The sequence below is a fragment of the Colossoma macropomum genome, unplaced genomic scaffold (assembly GCF_904425465.1).
Source record: "Colossoma macropomum unplaced genomic scaffold, Colossoma_macropomum, whole genome shotgun sequence".
Lineage (NCBI taxonomy): Eukaryota > Metazoa > Chordata > Actinopteri > Characiformes > Serrasalmidae > Colossoma > Colossoma macropomum.
This window is the reverse complement of record NW_023494791.1, coordinates 36313252-36327011: the sequence shown is the minus strand read 5'-3', so window position 1 is coordinate 36327011 and position 13760 is coordinate 36313252. Positions and strand designations below refer to the sequence as shown.

Below are 13760 nucleotides of genomic sequence, written 5' to 3'. Positions count from 1 at the left end.
GTGAGTGTGCGTGCGTGTGTGTGTGTGTACACTTACCAGCCCAGCGGTGGGGTGATCTGTCCTGCTCCTCCAGGAGAGAGAGAGTAGAAGTTTGGAATATCTGGACCAGTGTGATGCCTGGGCATACCTAAACAAACAAACAAACAAACAAACAAACAAACAAACAAACAAAAGGTTGAGAGTGTTAGCTCTTAAAATCTTGAAGTAAGACTAATAGTTGAATTAACTCACAACTTAAAATTATTACATTAATATTACAAACTTCCAAATAGATGTAGGTGATATGGCAAAAATAAATCAACAATCCCTTTCTTGATATACAATATTTCATTTTTCAGACGTTTGATAAGCTGAAACTGAAAAGTCACCTCTAAAATATCAAACTTATTATATTTATATTTATTTATATTTAACATTTCACATACTGTACTACATTAAATCCAGTTAAACATAACTGATCATGATCTCTCTGTGAGAAACATGCAATTGTACAGTGTTTAGGTACTGACAATATCAACAATATGATCAGAAAAGCATTGATACAATTTATCACAAAAACAAATAGTCATACTGGCCCCTAGTTCCAAGATCATGTGTCATCTTGTAGTGCCAGATAAGGGCGCCGACACTCTGGGTCTAAGCTATTTTCCTCTATAGGGAAAAAATGAATGGTCTGCTTTTGTTTTTTTGTTATTTATTTATTTAAATCACCATTGTCACACCCTGTGGTAAACTAAAATGTTCCCAAAGCTGACAAGTTTTATCTTATTAAACATTACCACCCTCTCCATCCACGGAAAAGGCCACTGGACCTTCTGAATTACAAGATCTATGTCCTTTTCCTATCTAAACTTCTTAAAATCTTGCTGAGTCCCATAGAAGCACATCAACTAATCTTGAGAGAGAGAAAACTGCCTGGACTTTGATAGACAAACCAAAAAAACAAAAAACAAACAAACAAAAAAAAACCCCAGAAAAATAACGTCAGAGACAGAACATGTGAGACAGAGACAGACTCATACGGAACATTCTCTTCCAATAAGTTATCTATAGTTCTTAGTGTTTAGTGCATGAACAAAACTGCTGATTATATGGGTAGCAAGATTTGTGGCATCTTGTCTCAACCTGTAAGACAAGACGACAAGTCATCTCCTTGTTATTTAAAAAGGAAAAACTTTCCTTAACTGTTTTCTACTGACAACTAGTAACATTTTCAATTGTGCGTTTCTCTGTCTGTCCTTCTAATAGTTTTGATAAAATGTTACATGTATTCTATAACAGTCATGACAAAGTACTGCAGTATCTGAACCTGAAAGACAGACAGATGAGTAGACTGGTTTGTTCAGTCCGGTGCACTGTGTAAGCAGATGATGGGCTAATTAAGAGCTGCTCTAACGCTCTGTACTGAAGCGGTTCATGCTGCCAATGACCATCACTGGGCGCGCACACACACACCCACACACCAAGGTCAAGAGTGTGTTCAGTCCATGGACGAAAAGAGTAACAAAAATACAGGGTCTGAACTGGATAAATAAATCCGTCCTATGTGGCATCCCTGTGAGACTGCTGTCTCACAACAACACATGCACAAACTTCCAGATTAACACCACACTTCAACTCCAAACACATCCTAATTCCACGAAAAGATGCAGAGGGAGAGACAGAGAAACAGATGAAGAAAGAATCGGGCAGGGAGACAGGCAGGGAGACAGGCAGGGAGACAGGCAGGGAGACAGGCAGGGAGACAGGCGCCTGCTGTAGACTGAGTGATAACAGAGGTCTTAAACATTTATTCCACGTCACATTGTAAGATATGCTGCAAATGAAGTCTTGCTCAATTTTCTGGCTGACTGTGCAACTTCAGTTATGATGCAGGTTAGATCATACGATAGGATTTTCTGGCGATAAATCTGCGACACAAAAAATTACAACATTCTGCCTGCATCTTTATTTTTTGGTTGAAAAATAAAGCCACACAATAAAAAAATCAAAAGCTCTTCGCATTATTTTTTGACCCCAAAAAAATGCATTAAAAACAGAGAAGAGGAAGAGTTGAGCCGTTTATGTCACACAAAACCACTGATTTTAACTCACAAATGAAAAAAATCTTTTGCAATTTGTGAATTGTGTGTGTGACGGCATTATTCTGACACAAATCATACAGTGTAAACATAATTTAAGACTGTACTTTCATCAGGATTCACACTAAGCTCCAGGTGTCTCAATGAGAGTCAGTCACTATTTCGTATCTACACTTTATCAGAAACACCTACCATATAAATGGACTTTTTAGGTTTACAGTTACTAACTTTGTGCTGCACAGGACTACCACGGGCCCCCAAAAGGACCACCGCTGTTAACACAGAAGTGGCCCAGACATGATTATGGCATGGCGCTGGTATGAGTCTAATCTTCACAGCAGCATGCTGAGGTTTTGAAAAACACCTCAGTATCAAAATTTTAAAAAGTGGGGACAAGAATGCCGCCACAACTGATGCCACTAAAACATCTCACAGCTGACTGTAAAAGAGCAGCAGAGCAGAGGGATTCTGTAACTCTGGTGAGGATATTAATAGCTCAGCAGACCTCCACCATATCACCACATCCTCCCCATCTCTCTCCCTCCTTCTTCCCTCTCGTTCTCTTTTAAGTTGCCGCGGAGACGAGCGTCAGCCGGAAGGAGCACATATGGAGTTGTGCTCATGTGCAGGACTGTCTGCCAAATGCACACCCCCACACAAACCCCCCACCCCTCAGCCCCCCCAGCCGCTGTGAGCCACCCCATCCCCCCTGAACTCCGTCTGCCCCCCCTGCTGAGCTGGAAGAGAAAACAAAGCTGGGACTGTACACATCCCACTGCAGCGTGCTGCTCTGAGATCAGTCCTGAGCCACGACACCCTAATTATAATTAAACCCAGTTAGTTCAAATAAAACCCAGCTGATCAGCAAGATAGAAAACTGGGATACTACAAGCTGCACAGCAGTGTTGAGAATAAACAGGTGTGGTAAGTTAAATAAACATATCAGAATTAATCTTTATAAAGAATTTGTTTACTGTATCAGGTATTTAAATAAGGCATGTGTACTCTGGGAATCATTATCACTATTATTATTTTAAAATATATTTTTGATTAGAATTGCAGGGAATGCGGGGACAAGAGCAGCTGAACAATCAAAAATGGATGAGGGATGTGCGCTCTGGCTAATTCTGATATGTGAGTATGCACAAAAGGTAAACAAAAGGAAACATGAAGGAACAAAGATGAAAAACGGCCAAAAAAAGTACTTCGGTCAAAAATAAGGACAGCGCTGGAGCTGGAAGCTTACACTTTTAGTAACAGCGCTAGTGCTGAGAGACTTAAGAGAGATCAGTGGCACAAAAATTAGCAGCAAACAGAGGAACACACTGATGCCTGCACAAGCAACCATAGAAACCCACAAATGTGAGTATTTTCTCTATTCAAAATTACGACAACTACTTTATTATCTTAGTTTAATTTTTTTTTTATGTATTATGGTCCTTTTCTTCATAACAATCATAAAATAATCGCTAATAGTATGCTATAGTCTCGGTAGCTAGCCAGCTAAATTGCCCATTCCACCTTAAATAGTCCTGCAGTACTGACACCTGAAGCACCAGAATGTAACTGCTGCTCCATTTAAGGTGGAACTGGAAAATTCGAACGAGAAGCTGGCGAATAGCAACTTCAGCTTCATATCTTTAAAGAATTAGGTGTGGGCAATAATAAACAGCTGTTGTATCCACCCTCTTTTGAAGGCATATGATTCCCTAAATGTAACTAAAGTCCAGCAGTGAGGTTGCTGAACTTTACCCTCCTCTGCTATCAGTGCAGACTGGCAGGATCGCCTACAGAGCACCGCTAGTAGCCTGTTAATGAAGTAATGTTCTTTATTTGAGGGTCCCATTTCATAAAGGAAGATTTCAACCACTACCCCGTGGAATTTGGTTCTAAGGGGCAAAGTGACCCTCAAAAACAAGGGGTAGGGGTAAAAATAAGAAACGGGATTGGCTGAGCCTCTTCAGTTCAGCAGCTAACTGGTAGAATAATGGACGCTAATGAGGACTCGCTATCTTCCACAAGGTCTTTTCCCCTCAGTAGACGATGTGCCAACATGTTAGTTGAGATGTCAGTGTCAGAGAAACATGTTTCCACTGTTATGATGTCCTTGAGAACATGTCCTTGGCAACATGCTGACATTCAGGCTGTCCTGCTCTTGAGAAGCAAAGTATAGCTAGCATACGCACTTATAAATATGAGCAAAACAGTAACATTTTAAGTGCTGTAAAAGCACAAAAGGGGCATTTGATTGAACTGTTGGTCCACTTATTCTGTCAATCTTCCTGTGGTCAAGCAGAATGAACACCCAGTGATTTCAGTCAGGGTGACCATATCTTGGTTTTTAAAAAGACGACACCGGGGGCAGGATGGTCGCACAAGGCAGACTATAGACAGCAAAATGTCAACATAAAAGCAAAGCAAAATCTCAGGCATTTTAGGCTATTTAGAAATCCCAGCTGGGCATGTTTTTAGGTCCCCAGAAGAGGACGGCCTGGAAGAAGAGGACGTATCATCACCCAATTTCAGTATTCAAATACAGGCACCTCAAACAGTAAACCAATTACTCAAGTACCTGTGCATATCCCTAATATAGATTCTTATGTTAGCGGCATGCAATAAACAGATGTTAAACCTTCAGTGTTTTCATGTTTACTCTTAATATAAAATATTTTTTTTTAGGATATTTGAACTGTTCCGTTCAAAGTTCAGATATTTGATTAGTGATAATGGTTACAAAGCCCATCCCTAGTGTGCATACCGTGTTTTGAGTTGATGTCCTGCGGGTGGTGTCCGGAGTGTGGTCCTGGGGCGAAGTGCTCGTCACTGTAGGTGATCAGCGGTGTGAGGGGGTGAACTGCGTGAGACGGCTGCACCACGGGAACCTTATTTGACTGCAGGACACAAACAGACAGAGGAGGACACGTTAGAATGCAACACTGTTGTTATTACTGCAAGACTAATCAGCCAAGTTTGGAAGGTTCATGTTTGATGGGTTCCAGGTTAAAAGACTAAAGGCCAAAGAACACAGACCCCAAAAACACTGACAAACTCAAACGTCTGGAGGGTGGTGCTGTACCTGGGGCCTGTCAAGTGATGCAGGTTCAACTAAGACAGGGTTCCTGATCAAGTTTCAAGTTTACAACCCAACAAATGGAACAGCACTTATCTTGTTTTTATGATGCTGGTCAAAACGTTCTCTAGTCTCTGGTTTAGATACTCAGCCAAGCAAAAATCTTGCTTTGATAGACAGACCATGTGTGATTGGTGAGAGTCTCAAGAACGAGTCACACTATTCTAGAATGTTCTGTCCTCATTCACACTGTTCTAGAACATTTTCTCCATTCACTCATTTCACTTACACTGTTGTAGAATGTTCATTCCACTCACTGTTCTAGAAAGTTCTGCTGCCCTCATTCACACTGTTGTAGAATGTTTCGTTCACTCACACTGTTCTAGAACGTTTTGCCCCATTCACTCTGTTCTAGAATGTTTTCTACTCACCCACTTCTAGATTGTTCTTTCCACCCACGCTGTTCTAGTAAGTTCCCCCTAAATTAATGTTGTTATAGAATGTTCTGCTCCCATTCACATTGTTCTAGAATGCTCTGCCCTCATTCACATTATTCTAGAATGTTCTATCCCACTCACATTGTTGAAGAATGTTCTGTCTTCTTACACTGTTGTACAATGTTCTGCCCCATTCACGCTGTTCTGGAATGTTTTCTACTCACAGCCAGTTCTAGAATGTCCTTTCCACCCACCCTGTTCTAGAAGGTTCCGCCTAAATTCATATTGTTATAGAATGTCCTGCTCCCATTCACATTATTCTAGAATGTTCTGCCCCATTCATACTCTTTTAGAATGTTCTGCCCTCATTCACACTGTTCCAGAACGCTCTGCCCTCATTCACATTATTCTAGAATGTTCTACCCCACTCACATTGTTGAAGAACGTTCTGTTCTCTCACACTGTTGAAGAATGTTCTGCCCCATTCATACCGTTCTAGTACTTTCTTTCTACTTACCCTGTTCTAGAACGTTCTTTCCATTTACTGTTCTAGAAAGCTGTCCTCAAATCACACTGTTCTAGAAAGCTCTGTCCTCATTCACACTGTTCTAGAAAGCTCTGCTCCCATTCATGCTGTCCTAGAAAGTCCTCCTCCATTCTCAACTTCAAGGTTCCCCCCTCCATTCACACACATATAGTAAAGAACATTCTCCCATTCACACTGTTCTAGAGTGTTCTCCTGATTTACAATAGTTCATTTTGCTTATTAGTTCTTTTCCTAAACATTCTAAAGCCGCTGCCAACATTAAGTGTTTTTTGCTAGCTTGGTTACCTCACATGCTGTGACACAACAGACCTCCCCATGCGCTGAATGTTGCTGCTGTCATCTTAAAACCTTATAACTTTTTACACCACTTTAAAAAACAGGCTGCTCTTTACATTGTGTGACCATTTCAGGATGAATGGACCAATATAAATGGTGCAAAATGACTAAAAACCTTTGCTACATTAAAGTTAAGAATGTTATTTTCCCTTTTGTTCCTCAAACAGATCTGAGAAAGCCTGTACAAAAGACCAAAAAGGTGATTAGTTCACATTCTGCATATTACACAAATAAAAGACGCACCACGCACGCCAAAATATTCTACTGCAGTACTTTTGGGGCAGAGGGACTGAGGGAGGGAGGAAAGGGGGGGCGATGGAGGGAGAGATGGAGGGAGGGAGCGCCACAGGGCAGAGGCAGAGCAGAGGTCTTGGGGCTGGAGATCAAAGGGAATCATTAGCCGGTGAATAAGGGAGTTCATTACAGAGTCCCGGCCGTCTGCGGTGGAACTAAGCAGGGTTAATCACGTCAGCAGCGGCCTCAACACACACACACACACACACACACACACACACAGAGCTGACTCACAAAGCAACAGCCTCCACACTAAACAGCACACGCTCGTATACACCCACACATACGCACAGGAACTCCCTGCATCATTACTGGGTGTATATATTACCATAATTTACCATTATCTTTTAACAACCCCAAAAAGGTGCCTCAATTTCATCATAAATTTGGAGAAAGCACAGAAGAAGATTATAAAATAAACCTCAGATTGAACCCTTGTGTGTCACAACTAGTCTGCTGCACTTCACTTCATGTGCACAGTTCCTGCGTATTTTCCTGAAGGTTATATCATGTTGCTGTTGAAACAAAGCCTTTGTATGTTCATATTTGTAGTTTTTACATTATTTTTAAAAAGTGTCAGCTGCTGTTTAAGTTGTCTCAGTTTCATGACAGACTGACAAGCAGAAAATCACTACAAAATAGTTACATTAACTTAGAAGAAGTTAAGAACGCTTTTTCCTTTCCTGTAAGGTTTTTTTGGACGTACAAGATTTTCCTCCAACAGTGATGATATATTAATAACTAATAATAGCCACAAAAAGGCAATATGTTCGCCTGCCTTCCACCATGATGCACAATAAAATCGGATTAAATCATGATTTGTCACTTTTTCATTTTAATAGAAGTGCAGCTGCACTGTTCCGAGCCAGTGAATTATACAGCCCTTTTTTTGCACAGGGCTGGACAAGCCCAGAATGGCCGTGTGGTCCTGGAGGTAGGGCTGGGCTGAAATGAGTAGTTTGTTCTAATTTGTGAGCAGGGCTTGACATTCCCGACCCGCTAATTGGGCCGAGAAGCAGAGAAGGAGGTGGAAGGTACCATTACTGCTTCATGAGATGGTCTGGTTTAAAGCCGTAGGGCGGGGGAGAGGGTGTGTGTGGGAGTTTCTCACGGCTGGCACGGCACTGCCCCACGGAGCGCTGCAATATTGTTCCAGCACAGCAGAGGAGGGAGGGGAGAGGAGAAGAAGGACGGAAGAAAAGGAGGCTTCATAAAGGAAAGTTTGAAACACTGACATTGCTAATGATGAATGAAGGTTAGCAGGAGGTCAATTAGCAGCAGTTTGCAAATGACATCATTTCTGACCCCACTCAGTTTCATTCACAGTTAGTCATTTAGCTTTGGGGAGGTTTTCTTTTAGGAATTTCTGGAATACTTTGGTATACATGCGTCTAAAGCAGAGGCTTGGCCCAGTGATCCAGGCCTTATGGGAATTCATGGATTAAACTTTGACTTTCACGTATACTTAAAGTGAGGGGTTACGCCAAATTTGTCCCCTTTCCCAGACATGACTGGCCTCTTTAGTTTTGCATTGGCTAATGTGGATAACAACCAATGGAAGCTTATACTTTACAATTTAACATCATGCAAACCTGTGGTGTAACTAGAATTTCAATTTAGGGGTAGGCCTGGAATGGGTGAGGGGGGTTGGGGGGCTGACGAAATTCATTCTTATTTGTGTGTTTTCAAACTGCTTAATAACTGTCGTTATTTTTTCATTTTTTCCCTTCATACACAAAATATACAAATAATACATGAATAACAGAGGTTAAACTTGTTAAAAGATGTACACACAAATTTCCCAGTGTACTATTTGTTCTGCTGTTGTGTAACACTAATAAATCCATGAGAAACAACCCACTGTTTACTCACACTATTCTGTAGTACAACTGATGCTTTAGATGAAGACACAGTACATTCTGTATGTTCATTGAGAAATAACTGGTTTACCCCAAACCCCACAACAACGCAGCCTAACTTCGTCTTTGTGCCTACACACAGACCGTGTCTCAATGCAAATGCTACTGCACTAAATACTATGTTCAAGATAACAATGGCGCCATTGATGGAGTACCAATCTAAATTATTTAGCCATTAAATGTGGTTTGAGACACAGCCGCAGAATGCACCCGCCCTAAAAATCTCTCCGCGCATCCTGCCATTTTAACGTCCGGTCAAGAGTGTGAACCATAAAACGGACCTCAAACTTGACTGTCTGGTCAAAAGCTGTCAGTCTTACTTAGATAGGGAAAAAAAGTCATGAAAATGAAACAACTGGCCATTTTCGCCCATAAAGACCTTGGATTTTGTCATTTTTCACTGGCATCAGAAAACTGTTTTTGTGTTTATTTTCTGTACTGCTTTTTTTTTAATGATCAGAAACCAAGGGGGCCTGGCTTCCAAGTGAGAAGGCCTAGGCTATTCCAGGCCCCCCAGAGATACCCCCCTGATGCAAACAGCATAAGCACTCACCCAGTTATTAAGTAACCTCAAACAGACTTGCTTATGTACTTTTTGACACTGTATGACACACGGTCATCTATAAAAATGGATAAAAAGTATAGAAAAAAGCAAGCTCGTTCTGTTGTTGTAACCGACGCAACACACTGTTGGTTATATTAGCCTAACAGCTCTAGAAGCAAACGCTCTTGATCAGACACATCTGGATTAAGCAGAAGCTTGGGCATATCTCAAACTTTCACTTTAAGGAACCCGTAACACAAATGAAAGCTAAGAGAGTAACAGGTCAAAATAATACATAAAAGTTGGAACATAAAGCACTTCAGCCTGTTCTCCAACACCTATATGAGCGGCAAAGACTGTGTGTGTGGTTTAGTCAGTCTCTGATGAAGGTCAGAGGTCAGAGCTAATCTAGGTGGAGGAGTAGCTTTAATGGGCCTTATCCTAGCTAAGGAAGCCTAATCGCTGCCCAGCTTCTCCTAATAATGTGTGACCTGGGGCCTGTAGCCACTGAGGCAGGGCCTAACTAGAGGATAGCATCCGTGCCTTTTCCTTCATTTTACGCCTTTCAGCTCCTATTGGTTTCTCCTGTGGGAGGAAGATAAGAAGAAGGCGGATTTTCCTTTAAGCCCCCAGTCTCTGTCTCGGAATGGGGTGAAGAAGAAGAGAAAGAAGAGGAGTAGTGGAAGAGAAGAGAATGGGGATGGGGAGGGGGGCATCGTCAAAACTGCATATTAAAATGAGCCAATAACTGTCTCTTAGGCAGTCACAGTCTCACACACACACACACACACACACACACACACACACACACACACAGCTATGCACTTATTAAAAAGCTCAATTCGCCACTACAGGACTGTTGACTTCCAGCACCCAAGAAGAGTGAAGAGCTTTACGCTTTGCTTTACCACCACATTGGATCTGGAGCTCCTTTGTGTCCCAGGCACAGCTGTCAAAGCACATTTCGACTTCTTAATAAACTAGCAGCACCATGTGGCACCTGAAGCTAAAATTCCTGTAGGGAACCCCCACAATAATGCAACACACATAGACATCAAATTCAGCATCATGACAATTTCCAAATATCTTATAGTGCCATAATTTCAAATGATAATCAGCTGCATTGATAAACAGGTCTGAAAGATTAATATTTTTATACCGCTATCACAATTTAAAAGTACAATTTTCAAATTGCCAGAGCTGCAATTTGTGCTGTAGTCTACATTATCAATGAAGATGTCTTAAATTTTAAATGCGGAAATCTGAAGGAGGCCTGTAGGTGAGTTAGACCAATCAGAAGCAGTCAAACCCCCCTGTGCTGTATACAATATAAGCACAACTAACTTGCAGTGTGCCACAACACACTGTGTTCAAGCTTTAAGCTTTAAAGCAAAAAATGGATATACTGGTCTTCAGGCCAAAAAAAGGCCTCATTTTATAGCAAATGACCATAATTTTAATTGAAATTTCAATATTGTTTTAAATAAAACGCAACTTTGCCTAAACCGTCCAGCCTTAATAATAAAGCCAATGTACTCATGCTTCCAGAGTACTGGTGCTCTAAACTAGTACGTGCTACAAAGCTAACATAGCTTGTTTTGATTGCAATTTGTTTGATTCTCTTAAAAAATAACACCAAATATTGTAAATATTAACCAGACAGAATTTTTTTTCTTGTGTATTTTGAACTATTCTTTCAAAAGCATCCCAATTTGATCCAACGGATTGTGATTGAAGCTGATCCAGTCAGATTTAACAGCCTGATTCAGTTCAGATTCTTTGCTTTTTGGACTGTACTTACTCTGCAGACATGAACAGGCATTAAGGCCTTCGCAAACAAAACGTGATGGGATTTAATGACACAAACATGTCAACATCAAAACAATATGTTTTTTGCTCTTTGAAAAAATAAACAAAAGGGCAGATTGTGTTCAAGTGCAAAGAAGATGCTCTTCAAACTACACAGCTGATACTGAGTAGGCTAAAAGTGGAAGAAATACAGAGACATCTGTAACTCAGTTTGAGCTGCTCTGGTAGATGAAGAATCACACACGATTAAGCAGAGGACAAACTAACCCTTTTAAAAAGATCATCAAAAAGTTCAAATGCAGGGACACAGCCAATCTGCCAGTTTGGTTGTTGCCGTGCCAATATCAGAGACAACCGACTATTTGAGTGAGTTCATGGTGCCTGTGAATGATTACAAAAATTGCACAGAGCGCAAATCAAATTGTTGTGCATGTGCTGTCCAAAAAATTTCGTTTGGTGTGTAAAATAATCGGCCTATACTGAACATTAAAATACTCTGACTGAATCGGCTAAAACCAAAAATCAATATTGTTGTGTAACATCAATGCCAGCACACTGATAATCTATATATGTTGCCCAGTGCTATATATACACATACAACCAGAGCCTTGATGGACGCAAAGCCTTGAAATATTCCCTTCTTTCCATGAAACAGGAGCCCTAGGCTGAAGTATCAGTGAAATAAAAAACCTCCAAAATACAGTCTTTCTGGACAGTCTGATTCTCAAAGCCACAGTCTTTAATAAAGCAAAGTTTGGCGCTTCCATTCTGACTTTTTCATACGGAAAGCCAGGAGCCGCTGGGGTAATCCAGCAGAGTGCAGCTCTGAACTTTCCAGGTGGTTTCAGGAGGAAAGTCCTGGCTCCATCCCGCTCACATTAGACTAAAAACACTTTTACGATCCGGCCCAGGAAGCGGTTGCACAAGCCCATCTGACTGCAGGAAGCGGTCCGGCCGGAGTCATGGCAACTCATCCCAAGATTCCTTGCAGGCCAGACGTTTTTACAGACTGGGTGGCAGGGCGGAGGACGGCCATATTGGAGGTCCCGCTCTCTCCTTGTCTTTTTTTTTGTGAGGAGAAATAATAGGCTTAAGGCCTTTCTATTCATATTTGGGGGGGGTGGAGGGTAGGGGGGGGGGTGGAGGAGGCGCGGATTGGAAAGAAGCGATTCCATTTGGTATTTTATAACCAGCCTTGGCTGGGGCCGCTTCATAAGAAGCCTCAGATGTGGGTTTAAGAGAAATTTCATTGTGCGGAACTCGAGCTGGCCAAAGGCCTACAGAAACGAGAGAGAGAGAGATAGACAGTGAGAGAGAGAGAGAGAGAGAGAGAGAGAGAGAGAGAGAGAGAGAGAGAGAGAGAGAGAGAGAGAGATGTACAAGAGAAGAGAAAAAGAATAAGTTGCTAAAAGAAAGGGAGAGAAAAAGAAAAGAGAAGGAAAGAAAGAAGGAATGAGAAGCAAATGGAACAAGAGTGAGAAGGTCTGAAAGAGAGAAGGATACGGAGAGAGAAAAAGATGCAAGTGTGAAAAAGAGAGAAGAGAGAGAGAGGGGGAGATGAGATTGTGAAGGAGAAAAGGAAAAAGAATGAGAGGCAAGAAGTAGGAGACTAAGAGAGAATACAAGTGAGAAAGAAAAAAAGAACAAGGCAAAGAGAGAGGGAGAGAGGGAGACCTGAGAGAGCGAGCAGGCGAGAGTCTAACTGAAATGAAGACGTATGTAAATATATTTACACAAGTACAGTATGGAGACGTAAAACAGGCCGGCCAGCATTTGCTTCCTCTCATTTCCAGACTCAATTATCTTGTTCCAGCTGCTTTGACAGTCGCCACAGAGACGCTCTCCGTGCGCTTCTCCTGATGCGTTCCCTCGCGCTACCAGGCCTTTTGTGCTCCTCTAAATTATCAGACTTCTGCGGCGTGGAGGGAGAAAAGAGGAAGCGGGACTTTCATAATAATCGCTTCCCACTTCTGTAATTTATATGCAATGAGGACTCCTCGCGCCCCCGGCTACAGTCGAGTGCGAGTGTGCGAGTGTGTGAAACGGTGTGCTGTGTTTCACAAACAGTCGGGGAGATGGGAACCTAAGTGTTGACAACAGATTCCCATGCTGCTAAATGTGTGTTACTGCCCTCGTAAACTGTCCTCACACTGATCCCAGGGCTCCTGAACCCTGCCTGCCCCTTCCTGAACACAGATAGACAGAGAGACAGATGCGTTGAACAGTCTAGAGACAAAGTAGAAAAAAATAGAAGGAAACAGGACATGGGACGATGAGAATAATGGACTGATCTATGCTGCGGCCAAATAGGACTTCTTTATAGCTCCTGTTGGACAAGCTTTACAGCATGTTGGAAAAAAATCTCATTCAACCCAATCAGAAATTATAGCATACGAAAGACCGCACCGTTAAATTTAAGGTGATCTTGTTGTGAAATCGACCTAACATCAGCATGACAGCAAACTTAAGCCAATATCATTTTCAAGCTGCCTAGTTTAGATTAGCTACAAACAACATAGTCCAGCTACATAATGTGGCAACTGTAAATGCAACATCATATAGAAACTCAAACATTGTAGTGGTCTAATGTGGATTTTATGGTAAATAAAAAGAGCAGTTCTGGGGTTAACATTACTTCAATACTACAGAGCACTGAAAAATTCACCATCACTCAACACCTAAGAACCAAATATTCAATATCTACGTTAGTCCTCGTATACATA

General features: G+C 41.6%; 1 protein-coding gene across 2 annotated transcripts in view; it reads right to left on the bottom strand.

Moving 5' to 3' along the window:
* The window catches only part of lef1 (lymphoid enhancer-binding factor 1), a 62749-nt gene that overhangs the window by 22765 nt on the left and 26224 nt on the right, over positions 1-13760 (bottom strand). For both annotated transcript variants that reach the window (XM_036574953.1, XM_036574954.1), the window contains exons 4-5: positions 4840-4972; positions 37-127 (exon numbers count right to left, since the gene is read on the bottom strand). In XM_036574953.1, coding sequence (XP_036430846.1) covers positions 37-127; positions 4840-4972 — 224 coding nt within the window. The remainder of the gene's footprint in view (positions 1-36; positions 128-4839; positions 4973-13760) is intronic.